Below are 19753 nucleotides of genomic sequence, written 5' to 3'. Positions count from 1 at the left end.
CTTTTCAACACAATCGTAAAGGATTAAATCCTTTGGATTTAACTTTTTTCTGACAATTTTCCAGACAAGTGCATTTCAACATTCCACATGCATATATAAATACTGCTGTTTGAGTAATTGATTTCCCCAGTTGATGAATTTGAAATATCTAGTGGTGTCAGTTGCATTTGGCTTTAACATTTGGCCTATGCAAATGATTTGGTTTTGACCACAGAATCGTTTAGATTGCTGAGAGCCATGAGTTGAGTTGGCTGTCTGTCAAACTAAATTGGATGGAGCATTGGCAATGATTTATTCAGTCAGGTTTGCCATTTAGTTGCCAACTAATTGTGTATGCCGGAAATTAGCCCGGCGCTATCGATTCGAAAATATTCAATAATCCTGGAGCCTTGATAAGCTCATCAAACATGCACATGCCGCCACCCCATTTGCGACGGGTGATCGGGGTACCGAAGGTTGTTTTCGGCACCAACTGGGAGTGGGGAGTTGGAGAGGGTTTGAGGGGATATGCATGGGTAACGAAGTACAAGTTGCTATGGCTCAAGCTCAAGGCGTGGCAGTTGGGCCTTAGATGTTGTGTGGCACACGACAACAAAACAAAGGTCAACTTGACAAGCGAGTTAAATGACAAGGACCTCACCTTGCCTTGGCCGAAGCCTGTACCTGTGCCCATGCCCCTGCCCCTGCCCCTGCGCCTGCCCCTACCCAGGCCCGTGCGTGTTTGCATGTTTGACTCGCTGCGGCGACCCCAAAAATGAAGCTCAACTTTCGCTTTGAATGTGGCATGCAACCATTATGGCCTTTCGCTTTCAAAACAAAACCCCCAACTCTGCCGGAACACTAACGTTCCGTTGTTGTTGGGGTGTTGCCCTTGGCCAATTGCGAGTGAATTTTGATGTTTTGACTGGCCGTTCCTGGGGCCATTTGACAACTCTATAAAACCGGTGTCCTTAAAACTCCCACCACACCCACCTACACTTCCTCCACTTGCTCCTCCCCCTGCCATTGGCTTTCAATGCCCCTCCTGGCAAAGCAGTAATTTCTCGGAGAGTTTGGCGACTTTCGACTTGGCCACCAAAAACTAAAAGCGAAAACTTCACAAAACCGACTTGGCAACTGGAAAAGCGGAAAAGCTTTTGGGCCAACGAAAGCACAGGCGCGGAGAGCTTTCGTCCTGGCGCTGCGAAAATGTAAATGTCAGTCATGGAGTTCCAGTCGTCGGATACATGTGGAACACAACGAACACAGAAGGATCCAATCGCATCTCATCCCCGAAATACAATGCGAAAAAGTCTCTACAAAAAATAGACACACACGAAAAAAAGGCAAAGAAAAGAACTCCACTTTGTGCATAAAAAAATACCTCAAACGAAGATGAAATGATTTGAATACATCAAAAGCGAGAAGTGTTTAACGGAATTCAAGTGCGGGAATTGAATAGAGTGAAGTGTGCGCGAGTGTTAAGGCCTGAAATCAAGTCACAAAATAAAACCCAATACATTAATAATTCATGGCCATCAAAGCGAGAAGCCTACTCTACTCTTGGCTTGATAAGAAATTGCATGAAAATTACCAACCCTAAAGGATACAAATAAAATAAAATAGTAACCATTTAAGGAGTATATACAAGAAGCCGAGAATAATTTGTTAAGCAAACCGCTGGCAAAGGCCAAACTCAAACAGAGAGTTGATAATAATTTAAGCTTGGCCAAAAAGCTCACGCCCCTCCTGTCGCAGCTTCGTTTCCTTCTTCGTTTTCTTATTATTATTATTTTCCTTCTGTTTAATTTTTTTGTATGCTTTTTTATGGTGAAAGTACAACAACAATTACAACAACAGCAGCAGCAACATAAGTAGTTGCTGCGACCGCATTGGAATTGCAATAACCATCATTTGGGGATTACGGAATATTATCGGGATCCGCTTTCATTAAAATGGATTTAAGCCAATGGCAATGCGCTGAGCTGCATTTGTGCATGGGATTATCGATTGTAATGCGCAGTCATCAAATTATGTTTGAACAACGCCGCCGCAACAGCGATAATAGCAGCAACACCAACAGCAACACCAACAGCAACAACGACAGCAACAGCAGCTGGAGCAACAACAAGCTCTGAATTGGCCCCCTTGAACCCCTTTTCGAAATCCCCTCCCAAGAACTTGGCATCTTATGAAACAATTGAAGCACCGGCCAAAGGAGCAAAGGAGCAGACAAAGACAAAGGCAACGGCAAAAAAGAAAACCCAGCAGTAGCAGCAGCAGCAGCAAAAAAGACAACGAAGGTAGCAGGAGCAGCAACAGCAGCAGCAGCAGCAGCAGCAGCAGCAGCAGCAGGAGCAACAACAACAGCCGCCATCACAAAAATCGCATCACATTTTTAAACGGCAAATACGCAAAGTAAGTGAAGTGTAAACCGAGCGAGATGGCTATAGGCGGGGCAGGGGTGTGATTCAAAAAGGAGGCAGCCAAGTGAAGCATTTGTCGCATTTCGTGCAGAATCCTCACCGTAATTAATGTTGTGTGTGTGTGCCGCCGTCGTCGTCGTCGTCATCACCGATGCCGCGCGCGCGGTGTGTGCGTATTTTTGTGTGTTTGTTGAGTGTGTAAACTAGGTCACTAGGAAGCTAGAATGCCCCCAACCCCACCACTTACACTTCACCATCAGCATCACCATTCTCCTTCCCCTTCCCCATCAACCGGCAGTGTCAACTCGCAAAATCTCCAACCACACCTTAGCCACCCCAACCCAGGGGCACCACTTACCTCGCCGGTGCTGCCGCTCCTCACAGCCAGGATTAACGCCTCAGTGAGATTAACTGGCAAACAATTTCAGAGTGGCTGCGGTGTCTTTTGTGGCTCTATAGATTTATGTATGCTGCCTCTTGTCTAGCAATTTCACATTCAGTCAATAGGCCAGTACAACCTGAAGTACCTAAACAGTGAAGTAGTGCTTATTATCTAATCAAAAGAGTAAATTAAAAATATGCAATAATGAGTACAAAAAGAGATATATATACATATATGAAAATATATCTATAATAAATAAATATACTCTTAATAGATAAGCAAAAAATGGTACACATTGTACCAAATTGCATTTGCTTTAGTTAGCTGAAGAATGAATGATTAAATAATTATTTGTATTTTTTCTTTTACAAAGATCTTTAAAAATAATAATTAGGCTAAAAATTCAACCAACGAAATACAAGAAAGTATAAGCATAGAAAATAAATTCCTAGTCTCTAATCAGATTATTGAAAAAGTATAATTAAAATATTTTTTATGAAATGCAAATAATGCAAATAACAATTTAAAATAATACCATAAAAAATAGAATTTAGTACACCTCAAACCAGGGTTGGGCAGGAAAATTTAATGCTTGGAGCCTGCCAACTCACGAAAGTCATGAGTCAGGCAAAAAATACGAGCAAAGCAAAACGAAAGTTTTCCTACGCAGTATATCTGTGTTTTCTTTTTGCAAGCCTTTAAAATTTAAATTTCTAATGCGCTGCTTTTTATTATTTCTGGTTTTTTATTCCTTTTTTAATTCATTAGGTATGGTAATTAAAAGATTACAGTCCTGACAAAACCAGTATAGAAGTATATAACCATATAAAAGCACTAATAAAAAACCTGCTAGATGTCAAAGGTCTTTAGAAAAGTCTTTGCAGTTAAATTTTGCATTCAAGGAATTCTCTTAGAAACCTTAATTAATAGTAAAACGTGTCAGTAAAAAGAGTGTTTTTTTTGTATTCATATTTGAAAGCACATATCTCATGCGTGCTAGTACATACTAAACACACATATGTATACAGCAAAACACACGCAGGAACACACCGAGGGCGATAAAGAGAGGCCTTCCCTTCGCTTCACAAACGTTTTTCCTATCTCATACATGGCAAAAAATTCGGTGACAGGAGTTTAGAACACTGCCAGAGGGGCTGCGGACACACGAGGCGGGGGTTGCGACCAAGTAAGAGCCATAAAACTCAGGCGCCGAAGCGCAAAATGCCCTTGCCTGGTACAACAAAAAAAATAAATAAATAAAGAAGAGAACAACTGAAAAGTTAAGGACAACGACGAATAAATAGAAACTGCTTATTTATTTATTTGTTACCGACAAATCTCAATTGAAACAAAGTCGCAAAGCTACCAAAATCAAAACTTAAATAGAAGCCACACAGTCGGGCGGGACAATAAAAAGAATAAAGCCAGGAGGAGGTTGAGAGACAATTACTATTAAATCCAAGTTCAATTTGGTCGGCACACAATTGAATTTGTTGCAGATTTGATTTGGCTTCATGTGGATTCCGATAACTATTATTAGCTGGGATTAGTAGCGAATCGGTTTCATAGCCACCATCACCATTTACCTTTTAAGTGGATTTGTATAATTAAAATACAATACTCTCAATGAATTTAAATGCTAGACTAAATTGAATTCGATTTTTAATACTAGTAAAATTTATTAGAAACCCAAAAATAAAACTACTTGAGTTTGTTTCGGAAACTGAACAGATGTTATCTCTTATATTTATTGAAATCGAATTGTGTTTAAAGCCATAAATCCAAAATAGTATATACCCCTTAAAAAGCATATAAAATAAGTTGCACAAAAGTCATTAAATGTATTGAAATTATGATAAAAAGTATGAAAACGGATTGCTGCTGGTTCATTCTCTGTCAAAGTTCTTTGTTATTTCTCTTCAGGAATATTTGCATATATTAAGACAAACACAAAGCGAGCTTTCGCTTTCAAGCTCTTAAACCTTTAAAATGCTATACGCATACATATATGAACAAATGAAGGCAAATCCCCAAGCCTAATCCCGCATTAAGGAACAAAACCAAAACATATCCCCCCAAAAAAGTATGCTACAGAAATACTTACATTTTAAATCCAGCTGAAAGACAGAATGAGAATCGTTTCCTTATGAAAATACAACCACCAAGTTATCATGCACATTGCACAAAGTGGATTATAGTTAATGAGTTTCAGTAAAATGATATATTTATAAGCATGATAAGAATTTCTATCACAAAACTTTTTTAATCAAATCATATTATTTGAACATAAAACTGAAAAGTTCATTTGCTTAAAAAGCGAAAGGATGATTCAAATGTCATAGAAGAAAATTTAACTAAATAAAAATAAAAACTTTACCAATTTTATGTAAAGTTTCTTGTCTTTTTATAGTTTTTATACGCCTTTTTCAGACATTAAAGCCATGTTTAGTAGTTTACAAGGAGTTTTTATATATGTTACCCCTACAGACCATTCTTAAGATTGTAGTTATAAAAGGAATATGAATTATTATTTGAATGAGACTTGAATTTGATAAGGATAACATGTTCTTAAAGAACAAAAATAGATTTAATATTTCTCAAAGTATTAATTACATAATGAATACCCGTTCTTTGAAAACCAAATTCATAATTTAACAAGAAAGAAAGAAGAAGAGTTTATTGGAAAATGAAAACAGCGGACTTAGGCCTGATCTCTCCTATACCATATATATATATTATATAGGACTTACCTTACTTAATTCCTTTCAGTGTTGTATTCTTCAATAAGGCTTCTTAATATATCATAGAAGTAAGCTTCTTCCTGGTCATCCAGTTGCATTGCATGTGACAGGTGATATTTTTGGGGTCGAAGGGTAAGCACTATCACTGCCACTATCACCGATGATGTTAACAGCGGGGAGGCCGCGAACAGAATGAGGGTGGTGGGAGGGTAGCGCCTGGTATTTATAGTCTCAGAGTAAAGAGAACAACAGAGAGTAAAAGTGAGAGCAAGCGAGAGGCAGTGATATCTCTAGAGGCACATTGAGCGAGAGAGAGGGAGAAAGTGTGGGAGAGGAGAGCTTCTAAGCTGAGAATCTAGCTTCGGTAGATCCGGAGAGACGGACGGAAGGGCGGACATAGCCAGATTGACTTAGCTGTTTATGCTGATCAAGAATATATAATATATATACATTGTAATGTTCACTGCGTTGCAAGCTTGATAGTGATTGATAGTGTAGATATGTATGTATATTGATACGGAATATTATTAGAATTATTTTTAAATCAATAATATTATTATATTATATTATTATTATATAAATAAATATCTTAAAGTTTTGATACAAGTGCATTAAATCTTTATTCCATTTAATATATAAAAGGTTAAAAATGTAGTCTAAGAAATGTATACACAATATAAGATAAGATACTAAGTATATTTTAACGTTAAATGCGTTAGTTTTTGATAAATCAAATTTAGATATACTAAACTTTATAATATACATTACAAAATCAATAATATTTATATCCATTAAATTGGGAAAGCATCTAATTTGATGTCATGTATATTTAATTTTATATCATAAATTAAAACCCCATATTTATTCCAAATTCAGCATCTCATATCCAGTATACCGAATCCTCAAGGAGCATAGCAAAGTGTATAAATCGCTTACGTTTGCCCAAGTTGTCATAAAAACTGCTGTGGCCCATAAAACGAAGCTTGACGCTCGCTTTGCCTCAGTTCAGATTCATTTTCCCATGCCGCTTTCCGCGCTTTCCTTGGCCATTCCTTTTGGGAGGACACTCCTACAATTTCTGTGTCTATTTATATATGTATTTTGTGTGTTGTATTTGTATGGGTTTTACCTCGATTTGTACTTTTGTGCTCGCCCCGCCATTTCGATAATCAAATTTTCTGGCTCGCGTTCTGATTATGATTCTGACTTTGGTTTTGATTCTGATTTCGGTCCCTTTGCAGGATATGACAAGTGATGGTGCTGTTACGTTTTGGATATTTTTACTTTGTTTGATCGCCTCCCCGCACCTGGAGGAGGCCGAGGCCGGGAGGCCCGATGAGCTGCACATCGGCGGCATCTTTCCGATAGCCGGCAAGGGAGGATGGCAGGGCGGGCAGGCGTGCATGCCGGCCGCAAGACTGGCGTTGGATGATGTCAACAAGCAGACGAACCTGCTCCCGGGCTTCAAGCTCATCCTGCACAGCAACGACAGCGAGGTGAGTACCGAGAGTCCTGCATAGGGTAAGCCCTACATGTGTACATTGTGTACATATAGTTTGTCCAGGTCCCCATCCTAAGTACTGGGACGTCTCTTTGGTCCTCTGGCGCTCTGTCACACACACCCTTGGGTGCCACTTATTTTGTTTCGTTTTTGTTTCTGTTCACTGATGACTGAAGTGCCGCTACCAACGGGTATGAGCCTGGCTGACTGAGCTCTGGCATTCATTAGCATATTTCTCCAGGGGACGGGCGGGGATATGGTCGGGGTGGTCTTTTAACAGTTGCCAAACAGTTTTATTATGGTTCGCAATGAAGGGTATTATTCGTAACCATATTTTCCACACAGTAAATACAATGACAAGTCCACTACTCGTTAGCTTCTAAGCCTGAAACGGAACATAAATTGATATTGAGATTCAATTAGGGCTTATAAGCCATTGCGAAAAGTACTTACGTATATTGGTAAGCTTGACTTAATTGGCTTTGATTTGTAGAAGGGAATTTAACCAAAATTGTATGCAAATTCCTAGGGTAAATACCTCTTTATGATTCATGTTCTTAGGAAAGTCTTAAAAGAGTCTTGAGAATCTTGATTATATTGATAAATATATAAATTAAATGGATAAATACAAAATATCTCACTATCTTATAATAATGACTAAAGGTTTAGATCTTTTCCTTTCCTAATTAAAATAATAATAACAATGAAAATATTAGTTTACCTATATCGTAAGGGTTTTCTATATTAAGTTTTTCCGTTTCCATTATAATGACTTGAGGGGAAATCGTATTTTCCAGCTAAGAATTAGATATTTAACTCTGTGTAAAAACTAACTATTATAATGGTAACTACATTAAATAAGAATTTAAAGTAGATATATGGTAAAAGTAAAAGATTTAAATATAATTTGTTCTTACCTAAAGGTAACATTTCCTGCATTCTTTTTCGTTTAACTTTATTACTTTTGATAAAGGAATAGTGACTGGCTAAAAGCACTAGAATAAAGCCTAACTAATATTTAATTATTATTTAAAATTAAATCTTATTTGTAGGCCAAGAAATCTTCACAATATATCCCTAAATTAAAGAAAGAAGTCGCTAGATAAGACCAACAAAAATCAGTATCAAAGACTCCCCTCATAGAACTTGTATATTTTAAACCCATAACATAGTTTCATTGAAATATATACGACATTAAAATATAAGAGTATAAGAATAGCTAATACAGAATTCACTATTAATAAGTTTCCCGCCATTTCGAAAGACATACATCATGATAAATGGCCAGTAACAAAACCCATTTTAGAGTTCGCACAGCAAAACTATAGTAACTGGCGCTATCAATGCCCCTTGGCGCTTCACTTTATGTAACATTTTTATTTATTTATTTTCATATTTTTGCACATTTCTGTGTGTTTTCCATTTTAAGGATCTGCGGTACAGTTGTTGCGGTTTCGACTACTTTGGCTTTGGTTTCGGTTACGGTTTCGGTTTCGGGGGCCCCTTCTGCCCTGCCTATTTATAAGCGCGAACCTCATTAGTTTTAAGTGAGCGAAAGCTTAACTACTTGTTTTGAGTTTTGAATGAGGTCACTTTGCCCCGGCCCAGGCCGTAGCTCATCATTTGAGTTATTTTTATTCAAGGCTGCCAGGAGGGACAGACACTATATATCCTAGGCCACACTCGCATCCACATTCACATGCACATCCACATCCACAGCCATTCACTGGGAAGATGCGGGCATATAGATAAGGGAAGATGACACGGAGACGAAGAGAGCTGGAGGTGGATTCATCTCTGTTCCATGTCCATGTCTGTTCCGCTCCTCCGTCCTGGTTAGTTCGGTTCAGTTCAGTTCGCTTCGCTGGACTGGGCCGAGTAGGGCGCGTTATGTTTGTGGCTTAGGCAAACAGCTTCCGTTAAATTCTGCATAATTAGTTGCCATCTCCAGCTCCCCCCAGCCCCCTGCTCCTCCTCCTGGCATCCCACATCCACTGGCATCCACATCCATGTCAGATGGCAAGCGACAAGCGGCAAAGGTCGCACGCAATGTTTGCTTTTGCGTTTGCCTTTGCCGCTGCCTTTTGCTTGACCTACTTTGATGTGTGAAATGTCCCAAAGAAGCCAGCACAGAGCCACACAGAAGAAAAGAAAAAAAAATATATATATATATAAACAATTGGGAAAATGTTGTACTTTACAAATGGAGCTAAATGCCCTTTTATAATCTAAAGGATCTAAAAGGAGTGTCAAAGATCTAGGTGTTTATTTTAATTAAAAGAAGTATGAAAAGGTATGACATTTTTCCGTGTGAATTAGTATTTAATGAACTATGAAAATGTTTAAAGTTTTGTCTTTGTAAAACTATTTTTTAAATGGTTAAAATACTTTTTATACAAAGAAAGATAACTATCAACTGTAAAGTTGAAAGTTATAGGTATGCATTTAGTTCACTAATTCAAGCAGTTTATTCATGAATCCATGCATTCCATAGACAATTTTATGAATTTAATTCACGAATTCATTCAATCATGAATAAGGTAGCATGAATAAGGTAGAAAAAATATTAAAACTTAAATTACGTGAAGGACTAAAGCAATACGTGAAAAACTAAACCATAAACGAAAGGAGGAGCCAATTCAGTAAAGACTTATTGATTATCTAATGCATGACCCAGGTCAGGAAACAAATAATGAATATTTCATCTTTATTATTTATCACTTAACACCTAACTATTAATAGTCTGAGATTTCTGTGTTTCAGTTAAAAAAGGATCATTTTGTTTTCAAGTATTTAATAATTCATGAAACACAAATTAGGAACTCAATAATGGATAACGTTTTAGTCCTTAAAGTATGTCTTACAATAATCATAAGATCAAACTAAAATTGATACATAAATTTTATAAAAATAAGTATAAATTCTTGAAAGCTTGATAAATTACTTAATTTGTTAAGAGTGTGAATTTACTTTCCTCTTAATTTTTACCTCTGATTTTTATAAACTACATCGAAAGAGTATAGAAAAAAAGATATTCAACTAGGGGCGAGCGTTTATAATGCGACATGCCTTGGGACACCCAACACACCCACACCGCGATATAAATAAGTACGGGGGAGTAGGAGCAGGATAATACTTATGCATGAACAGGGACTGGACATGAAAGGGAAAAAGAAAAAACAATTAGAAAGGTTGTTTACACGCAAACCACGTAAGAAATATGAAAAGTGTCGTCAGAAGTCAGGAGAGTGGGAAGAAACGGGAAACGAAAAGGAAAAAGGAAACGACAAACAGGGAAAACGAGGTTTCCATGTAAATGAATGAATGAGAGAATGAATAACTGAATGAATGAATCATTTATATGGTCAACATGAACGTAAATCGAAGCTTTAGTCCAAGAAGCGACCTTAAGTTGAGTAAAGGAATAAGTTGACCCTAAAAATACCCGCCAAAATGAGTCGGTATTATCGAAAAATCATTGCCATTTTTATGAGAGTTGAGCCTTTCGAACATGATTTCTAATTTTCTTTCTTATTTCTTGATATTTAATATGAAATGTGTATAATTGTATATTTCAAAACATTCCTTTTGCTATTATAGCACTTGAATTTCATGGTCTTTAGAAGTTCTAAGAAATATACATAATTAAACTTTAATAAACCTTTTTATTTTAAAGCTATAAATCTTTAAGTTTCCATCTCTATAATAACATTAATTAAGACAATTTATTATAGATGCTAAAGAAAGAAATAACGACATAATTACCACACATGACAAATAACTCATTTCGATAATAATTTTCCAATGAACACCGATATATAAATTACAAGAAATATGCTATTAATAACTCCCTAAGTGTCGCAGCCCACATAATCAATACCTATTGGTCAGTCAGTCAAGTGGCACCCACATACTTGTGTGGGAATATTTATCAAAGAGTGACTCAGAGTATAATTTCTTATTTTTGGCATCTTCTAATATATAATAATTCACTTTTCCTTTCCGCAGTGCGAGCCTGGGCTGGGCGCCAGCGTAATGTACAATCTGCTGTACAATAGACCGCAGAAACTCATGCTGCTGGCAGGATGCAGCACTGTGTGCACCACTGTGGCAGAGGCTGCCAAAATGTGGAATCTCATTGTGGTAAGTAGCATTTGCATAATACGAGGCCAACATGGATATTTAAGACCCCAAACACAAAGCAGAATTTACGTAGATTTTAGAAAATGTCATTCCGTTTAGAAAGTCTACGTTTGGTAGATGTAAGCTCTGGGTTTTGTATTGGGAAAATGATTCCTAAGATTGGATATCACATTTAATGACAGCTTTTTATTTAATTTAATATATTATTGGAACTGTGAATCAAGAAATATAAGAAAAGTCATGACGTTACCAAACTATCTATAACCAGTTGACAAATAGTAACATGATTTATATTTATAAGCGGATTTTCCTTAACTCCAAAATGATATTAAGATGAAATGAAACTTTCTGATATAGTTACACAAAATTTGTGTTGAGTGTAATGTTACTTTACTAATGTTTTATTCCATTCACAGCTTTGCTATGGAGCCTCAAGTCCGGCTCTTTCGGATCGCAAGCGGTTCCCTACCCTGTTCCGTACCCATCCCTCGGCCACAGTGCATAATCCCACCCGCATCAAGCTGATGAAGAAGTTTGGCTGGTCCCGGGTGGCCATCCTGCAACAGGCCGAGGAAGTCTTTATATCGGTATATTATACTACCTAACCCAAAAAGCATTATATTATATAATTATTATTATTTCAGACTGTAGAAGATCTCGAGAATCGATGCATGGAGGCTGGCGTTGAAATCGTAACTAGACAATCATTTCTTTCCGATCCAACAGACGCCGTACGCAATTTGCGACGCCAGGATGCTCGCATCATTGTGGGACTCTTCTATGTCGTGGCTGCCAGAAGGGTTCTCTGCGAGATGTACAAACAGCAGCTATATGGACGAGCCCATGTGTGGTTCTTCATAGGTAAAGTACCTCAAATACTACATATTCCAAAGATTTCTAACAAAGTTACTCAATAACTCAGGATGGTATGAAGATAATTGGTATGAGGCCAACCTAAAGGCTGAGGGCATCACTTGCACTGTGGAGCAAATGAGGATAGCTGCCGAGGGACATTTAACCACAGAAGCTCTCATGTGGAATCAGAACAATCAGACAACAATATCCGGAATGACTGCGGAGGAATTTCGGTAATAAATTCACTGTCAAATGCATAAATTTATCCAATGATTAATCACCAACTTCTCCACAGACATCGACTGAATCAGGCTTTAATAGACGAGGGCTATGACATTGATCATGACCGCTATCCCGAGGGCTATCAGGAGGCACCGCTTGCCTATGATGCGGTTTGGAGTGTGGCTCTGGCCTTCAACAAGACCATGGAGCGTTTAACAACAGGCAAGAAATCCCTGAGGGACTTTACCTATACGGACAAGGAAATTGCCGATGAGATATACGCTGCAATGAACTCTACCCAGTTTCTGGGTGTATCGGTGAGGGAATTCTACAAAATTTTAAATAATTTATTCACTAATTTGTCTATTATATCATTATCTAGGGCGTTGTGGCGTTCAGTTCGCAGGGCGATCGTATTGCCCTCACTCAAATCGAACAAATGATAAATGGCAAATACGAGAAGTTGGGCTACTATGACACCCAGTTGGATAACCTTTCCTGGCTAAATACTGAACAGTGGATAGGCGGCAAGGTGAGCATATATCAGTGGGCTGTGTTTTATAATTCAAGGGAGAGTTCTAAAGGCATTATAAAAGGCTAAAAATGTCTGACTATGATAATACCGAAAATGGAGACAAGTCATCTAAAGAAGACGCTGATGAATCTAATCAAAGTAAGGATCCTGAAGTAAAGACAAAACAAAACAAAGCCTCACAGACACCAGACATCATCGAGTTGAGTAATGGACCTTCATCCGAGGAAGGGAAAACAAGAAAAGCCGGAGGCGGTTCAGAACCAGAAACTGAAACCACAGAAGACGAAGAGCTCGAACTGATTGAAGTAACCAATGTTAAACTATTAAGGGAACTCCAGGAGCTACGTGACTTGTATCCAGATTTCGTAAAAAATCGCGAACCCGACCAAACAATAGATGAAATCAGGGGTTCCAAGACCACAGGAACCAGTAAATCGCACATAGATGAAGTCAAAAGTGATTCGGATGGGGATAGTGACCTATCACTCCGGGACACGGGCACCAACACCAAATTCCGTGGAATAAATCGAAGAAGCGAATCTAAAGATACTAGGCCATCTGAAAAGACAGCATCAGCTGTGAGTCCAAATAAACCCTTGAAATTTCTATTAGAGCAGTCTGCTCCTGTGATCCCTGGACAACCGCAGAACATTCATGCACGTCGACTCGTAAAAATAGGCAGTAGAAATAAAAAATCAAGAAGTATGGGAATCAACACGGCAGTTAGCATAAAGCCCGAAAAAATGCTACCTCGCATCTCAGAGTCTAAAGACTCCAGTGAACACACTGATGAAGACCCGGAGGATGTGGAAAAAAATACAGGGAAACTGAAAAGGTCCCGAAAGTCGCGACATTCGAAAAAGCCGCCTAAAAAGACAGATCTGGTGACCTTAGTTGAACCCGACGATCAGCCCATAGACATAGGTACAGAAGATAGTGGAGTCCGAAATATGGGAGTTAACACAAAATCTCTTTCAAAAATGATAATGCCACCCGTTTCCGAGGCTTACAAGCACTTCAATGACAAGCATAGAGATATAGGGACTCTAATAGATGCACGTTTCAAGCCCACTGACGATGGTACCGTCGTGGACTTTATGAAACCAATTTTAGATAAGTCAGACAAAGAAAACGATAATATTGTGAGGTCGCAACCGGAGATAAATTCTTATAAGATTCATGAGAGAGGTAATGGACGAGCTTACTACCCCGGCTGTGAATATCATTTTCCGGGCAAAAGCCATTGGCGTCGTCTCTTCCAGAAGAACCGTCTTCCCTATCAATCACTACGATGTTGTGACTGGGTTTTCACATTTTTCTATGCCGTGTTATATGTTTTATTCATTTTAGTTTTTTCCATGGCCTGGGTTGATATCATTACCAATGACCAGTTCAAGGCCAGACCAATTAGCAAGAAGACTCAGCCGATTATAAGCTTCGCTCCGGTAGGGATTCATCCTCATATCAGAACAATCTCCTTCGATCCTCGTAACAACTCAGATGTCTCTGAAAAGTTTGCACTTATAATGAGATTTTTACAAAAATACAATTACGAGAATTCTGGAAAAGAATCCCGCTTCGGAGTCTGTACACCCAGCAACAAGTTTGGCTATTCCAGCGGTCAGCCTTGTGTCTTCCTTAAAGCAAATCGCGTCATTGGTTTCAAAACAGAACCGTATACACACATCGATGAGGTGTCTCAGAGAGACAACATCAGCAATAAGGATTATTTAGATTTAAAGAATCTATTGGAGAATAATAGTACTTCGGAGGTTGATCGACAGAATCGTACCTGGATCACCTGCAATACGGGCCAGCACAAGGATATCGAGATTGTGTTTCATCCAGAGCCAGCCTTCAGAACTGAATACACTGATATTGGTGAGGAAACGATTGTGCATGAAGCGGTTACAGCTAAAAGGAGGGCATTGTTTGGACCTGAAGATCTGAATCGTATAGTGGCTCTGGAGATCAAAAATCTAAAGGCAAATGAGAAAGTTCAGGTTAGATGCAAGCTGTGGGCTCATAATATCCGTCAAGAAAAAGAGGATCAGGGTCAAATCGTGTTTTATGTGGTCTTATTGGGTGATCCACCGGGTAAAAGCACTGAGAATGTTACTAGACATCATGATGATTCATTGTAATAGAAATAAATGTTGTGTTTATTAACTAATGTTTCAAATTGCTTTTTATTATTTTAATTATTCCAGGTTCCTCAAGATCGCACAATTGTCACACATGTCCTGCGAACCGTATCCTTGCCACTGTTTGTGTGCATGTGCACCATCTCAAGTTGCGGCATTTTCGTTGCCTTTGCCCTGATCATCTTTAATATTTGGAATAAGCATAGAAGGTACATCAGTCACTACTCTTCCCTTGAATTAAGCCAAGTAATGACATTATTTCTTAATGTTTTAGAGTAATCCAGTCATCGCATCCCGTCTGCAACACAATCATGTTGTTCGGTGTCATCATCTGTCTAATATCTGTCATACTATTGGGTATTGATGGGCGCTTTGTCAGCCCAGAAGAATATCCCAAGGTAAGGAATTTCCTTTAAATACTTTCTTTAATTATTATTAAAATTTTTATATATTATTCCTTAGATATGTCAAGCTCGAGCTTGGTTACTATCCACCGGTTTTACATTAGCATATGGTGCGATGTTCAGCAAGGTCTGGCGTGTGCATCGGTTTACAACAAAAGCAAAAACTGACCCAAAGGTTTGTTTGAATTTCAAGAAATCAAAATAATAATAATATTAATAATCACATATATATTTTTTAGAAAAAAGTGGAACCTTGGAAGCTATACACCATGGTTTCGGGCCTCTTATCAATAGATTTAGTGATATTACTCTCATGGCAGATCTTTGATCCGCTGCAGCGTTATCTCGAAACATTCCCACTCGAAGATCCAGTATCTACTACTGATGATATTAAAATACGTCCAGAGCTTGAGCATTGTGAAAGTCAACGGAACTCAATGTGGTTGGGTATGTACCAATACTCTTTACCATTTCATCATTTTATTATATTAACTTATCCTTACTTCAGGTCTTGTCTATGGCTTCAAGGGCCTGATCCTGGTGTTTGGTCTCTTTTTGGCCTATGAGACGCGCTCTATTAAAGTGAAACAGATAAACGATTCACGTTATGTGGGCATGAGCATCTATAATGTGGTAGTTCTCTGCCTGATAACAGCTCCGGTGGGCATGGTCATTGCATCGCAACAGGACGCGTCCTTCGCCTTTGTTGCTCTAGCTGTGATATTCTGTTGTTTCCTAAGCATGCTGCTGATATTTGTGCCAAAGGTAGGAGTACTTCCTTTAAATATATATTTTTTTAACTACCTTTACATTTCGTACAGGTCATTGAGGTCATAAGACATCCAAAGGATAAGGCTGAATCAAAATACAATCCTGACTCGGCCATATCGAAAGAGGATGAAGAACGCTATCAGAAACTGGTTACTGAAAACGAGGAATTGCAACGATTAATAACACAGGTAAATTAGTCGATTATTTTCAATAGATATTTATATCGAGAAGAAAAGTATTATATCGAAAAATATCGGAGAATATTTTTACGATTAAATTGATTTGATATATATTTACTGTAACATTTTAAGAACGATTTATATATCGACGCTCGGGTCAAATATCAATACAATTTCGATATATCAATTGTATCTTCCATGTCACTTTATCATATGTAATATATTCTATATAAATAAATAATTATTCCTGTATCCTTTTTACAGAAAGAGGAGAAGATACGCGTCCTGCGACAGCGCCTCGTGGAGCGGGGTGACGCCAAGAGCACAGAACTGAATGGCGCAACTGGTGCCGCCTCCTCCGCGACATCTTCACAGCCCGCTGCCCTCATCAACACATCCGCACATGGCACACCTGCTGCCACACTCGCAATCACACAAGGTGAGTACCTGGTTCCTGGTTCCATGCCCAGGTGCAAATCCATTCCATTAGCCAGTTGCATGTGGTACTGATATTATTAGTATATTTGCTTTGGCTTGGTTGTTCATAATCGTATTGTTCTCAATTGTTTAATTAGAAATTTTAGCTATATTCGTGGGCATTGACACAATTGATTAGGAAATACGGAGTTCCAAGGTTGTTGATGTTATTGATTTTTAACACAATACAACAAAATGCAATACAACTCTCTTGAACACTACACGAGCTATGATATTTCTTTTTTTGCATCTTGACACTTTTTAAAAACATTTACATATAAAACACAACTTGTTCTTATACTTGAACCCATGTTAATTAAATTTAAATTAATTTGAAAATTGTTGCTGGTTATTATATATAACTTATTTCATTTTAGCCAATTTTTTAATTGACTTAATAATTACTTCATGTTGCTATTCCATTTAAGATTAATTATGTTGATTCTGAACTTATATACCCTTTAAAAACTTATGCAGTTTTCATTTTCTTATTGATTAAAAATCCACAAATTAATAAATATTTTGCAAATTAATAGTATTAATTATACACCTTAATTTTAAAACGATATTTATACCCTTTAAAGACACTTAAACTATTCAAAATTCCTAGCATAGCTTTGGATATCCTTTAATGGATTTTAACTTTCCAGAGGTATCTGAAAACACCTCCGATAATTTGTTTAGCTTTTTATAGCTTTTTATTATTTTTTTTTTTTTAGCTAACAGTATATTAAATACAGACACAAAATTAATACAAGGTAAATGACAATTGCAGAACCACCATTTGTACTCTCTGCACACTAATTTATATTGTCAGCACAGCACTCTGTTATCACCTGTGTTTTTGTGTAAAAAATTAAAAATCTTAAAGTGACATTCAATTAATTCAAAATGTATTTATTTTTCAGATACTCATGAGCATCGTACATGAAAAAACTTGTCAATTTCCTTTGCGTGATAGGTGAATTATAATGAAAAAAATGTGAAATGCGAATAAGGATGCTAACGAAAATAGAAGATTTAATAATGAAACGTACTTAATAAACTTTGTATCAACTTTAAGCTGAGCTAAAAGTGAATTAGTAGCAGCAATTTTGTAGCATAATGAAATATGTATTGTACCTTAAATGTATTTAGAATTAATATTAAACACAAAATACTTTTAACTTGAAAGAAATCTGGCATTAGCAACTAAACTAAATAAATTGTTAGGCTTAAATGTTGAAAGGATGAAACCCAATCTTGTAGGAAGTCAATAGAATACCTAAAGAAAAAACCATAAAGTTAATCATTTTTAAATGCAAAAACGGGAAAATATAATTGTGTGTTTCTTAGAAAATACTGTATTTTGTTTAGGCGAATTTTAAGTTTGAACCTCTTTTGCTCAGTGCTGTCTCCTAGAGCTCTATTTATACTATTTATACGCATAGATAAAAGAAAAACACAGCAAGCACACACAGAATACAATTTTTCCAAGATGGCGGCCTTTCCTGATCCTTAAATATGTTTCACGAGTGTTTTTTAAAGCCAGGTCGCAGCAATACAAACCAAACTCCTAGACTCCAGGAATCAAGCCGCGTATCTCGGTCCTTCTCAGTAAAGGGATTCGGTTTGGTTCCTAATAGCTAAGTTAGCTTTAGGCACTTTGTATAGATCCATGTGTAAGTCCGTGTGACGTGTAAATGTGCACTCGAAAAAAAGTTTTAATAGTTTACATTACTGCAAATCGTACATAGCACAAATTGAATGGGAGGTATAGCAAATCGTAGGTATTGAAAGGATATGTATACATATAGCATAGACTAGTGTAGCATAAAGCGTTAATATTATACTGTGGGTGGGTCGCGGCTCAAGAAACGTTTTAATTTTTATGTACTGTTATTTATAGACGAATTATAAATTAAATGTAATGATACATTTTTGAACGTACTGTAAGTTCTAAAATCGCATTTATAAAGTATATATATTATACACAGAAAATGAGGAATGGAAGAAACCGAACATAATTCAGCGCGTCGTTATATAGGAATTGACTTTATTTGAACTAATGCAAAACTGAAACCTATTGAGAAAGTTGGTGAATCCTGTCACTTGCATATTCTCACTTTACTCACTCACCCTCAAAACCAATTCGATCTTTTATATCACAGTTCATTTCAATATAAAAAATATATAGAAAAATATGTTACAAAAAGAACACAAAAAGAACAAAAATCCATTTCAAAAAGTGCTATAAAAAACATACATGGACAACATCAAATTCCTACGAAATGAAAGACTTTAAAATCTAAGCCTTTGAACAAAAGGAGAAGAAAGTAAACAAATGAAAACTATACACGCGATAAACAAATATTGAAATATATGTATATGAAATTTACACATGACAAAGAACATCTCTAGTACATTGATATTTGTTAAGGATCGTTGGAATTTGTAGTTTAATTGGATTGCATTTCATATACATACATATAGCAGCGCTGTTAGGGTAGACGTATGTATAACTCGAGATCATGTATATTGTATATAGAGCATTTAGCTGCGGCTCCTCCAGGACACAACATTCAACATTCAACACAAAGGCAACAGACCGATCGAATAAATGCAAAAGAAACACTTGTTTTTGAAATCCGAATTAACTACTTGCTTTGCCCTTGAATCACAACCCAAAGAAGAACTTTTAGTAAATTAAGACACACTTTAGCCAAGCTAATTGTTGTATAAATACTAGTACATAGAAAGAGCAAACGTAAAATAAATCCAAGTTTATTTCAAATAAAACCCGAAACAAAGAAGAACAACCCAAATCTACTGTTAGTGACAAATTAAATGAGAACACAAAAATGGTAGCAATATGCAGGAAAAACAAAAAAGGTCAAAGTAAAGAAAAACTCGATATGTTCTTATGAATGTAACATTAACGAATTAACTTAAAGTTTAATAAAACTGAATAAATGAGAATTTTACTGAATAAAAAAAGAGAAAAACAAAACGAAA

General features: G+C 37.0%; 2 protein-coding genes across 3 annotated transcripts; both read left to right on the top strand.

Annotated features, from left to right (window-relative positions):
* Nucleotides 1–1036: 1036 nt before the first annotated feature.
* On the top strand, nucleotides 1037–19753 carry GABA-B-R1 (gamma-aminobutyric acid type B receptor subunit 1). 2 transcript variants are annotated; one of them, XM_086841110.1, is made up of 16 exons: nucleotides 1037–2397; nucleotides 6770–7024; nucleotides 11038–11172; nucleotides 11589–11759; nucleotides 11817–12033; nucleotides 12095–12260; nucleotides 12323–12566; nucleotides 12632–12781; nucleotides 14995–15137; nucleotides 15203–15326; nucleotides 15391–15507; nucleotides 15572–15779; nucleotides 15841–16097; nucleotides 16154–16291; nucleotides 16547–16721; nucleotides 17668–19753. In XM_086841110.1, the coding sequence occupies exons 2-16, from the start codon at nucleotides 6773–6775 to the stop codon at nucleotides 17688–17690; spliced, it is 2520 nt and encodes an 839-aa protein (XP_086697236.1). In that variant the 5' UTR covers nucleotides 1037–2397; nucleotides 6770–6772; the 3' UTR covers nucleotides 17691–19753. The 2 variants fall into 2 exon arrangements, with proteins under 2 accessions (XP_086697236.1, XP_086697235.1); XM_086841109.1 differs by having other exon boundaries at nucleotides 1197–2397; nucleotides 16858–19753.
* LOC110185875 (uncharacterized) lies at nucleotides 12807–15135 on the top strand. The gene is made up of 2 exons (XM_086841111.1): nucleotides 12807–14942; nucleotides 14995–15135. Exon 1 carries the CDS (start codon nucleotides 12853–12855, stop codon nucleotides 14926–14928), a length of 2076 nt encoding a protein of 691 aa, XP_086697237.1. The 5' UTR covers nucleotides 12807–12852; the 3' UTR covers nucleotides 14929–14942; nucleotides 14995–15135.

The sequence above is a fragment of the Drosophila serrata genome, unplaced genomic scaffold, assembly GCF_035046125.1.
Source record: "Drosophila serrata isolate PLE 108 unplaced genomic scaffold, ASM3504612v1 contig_100, whole genome shotgun sequence".
Lineage (NCBI taxonomy): Eukaryota > Metazoa > Arthropoda > Insecta > Diptera > Drosophilidae > Drosophila > Drosophila serrata.
The sequence above is the reverse complement of the archived record's forward strand: the minus strand, read 5'-3'. Positions and strand labels throughout refer to the sequence as shown.

Bases quoted from the DNA above. Each gene is read 5' to 3' on its own strand.
- GABA-B-R1 (XM_086841109.1), top strand. From the start codon at position 6,773: ATGACAAGTGATGGTGCTGTTACGTTTTGGATATTTTTACTTTGTTTG. The intron at 15,508-15,571 runs GTTTGTTTGAAT...TATATTTTTTAG, and splicing joins AAGCAAAAACTGACCCAAAG to AAAAAAGTGGAACCTTGGAA. The intron at 16,292-16,546 runs GTAAATTAGTCG...TCCTTTTTACAG, and splicing joins TGCAACGATTAATAACACAG to AAAGAGGAGAAGATACGCGT.
- LOC110185875 (XM_086841111.1), top strand. From the start codon at position 12,853: ATGTCTGACTATGATAATACCGAAAATGGAGACAAGTCATCTAAAGAA.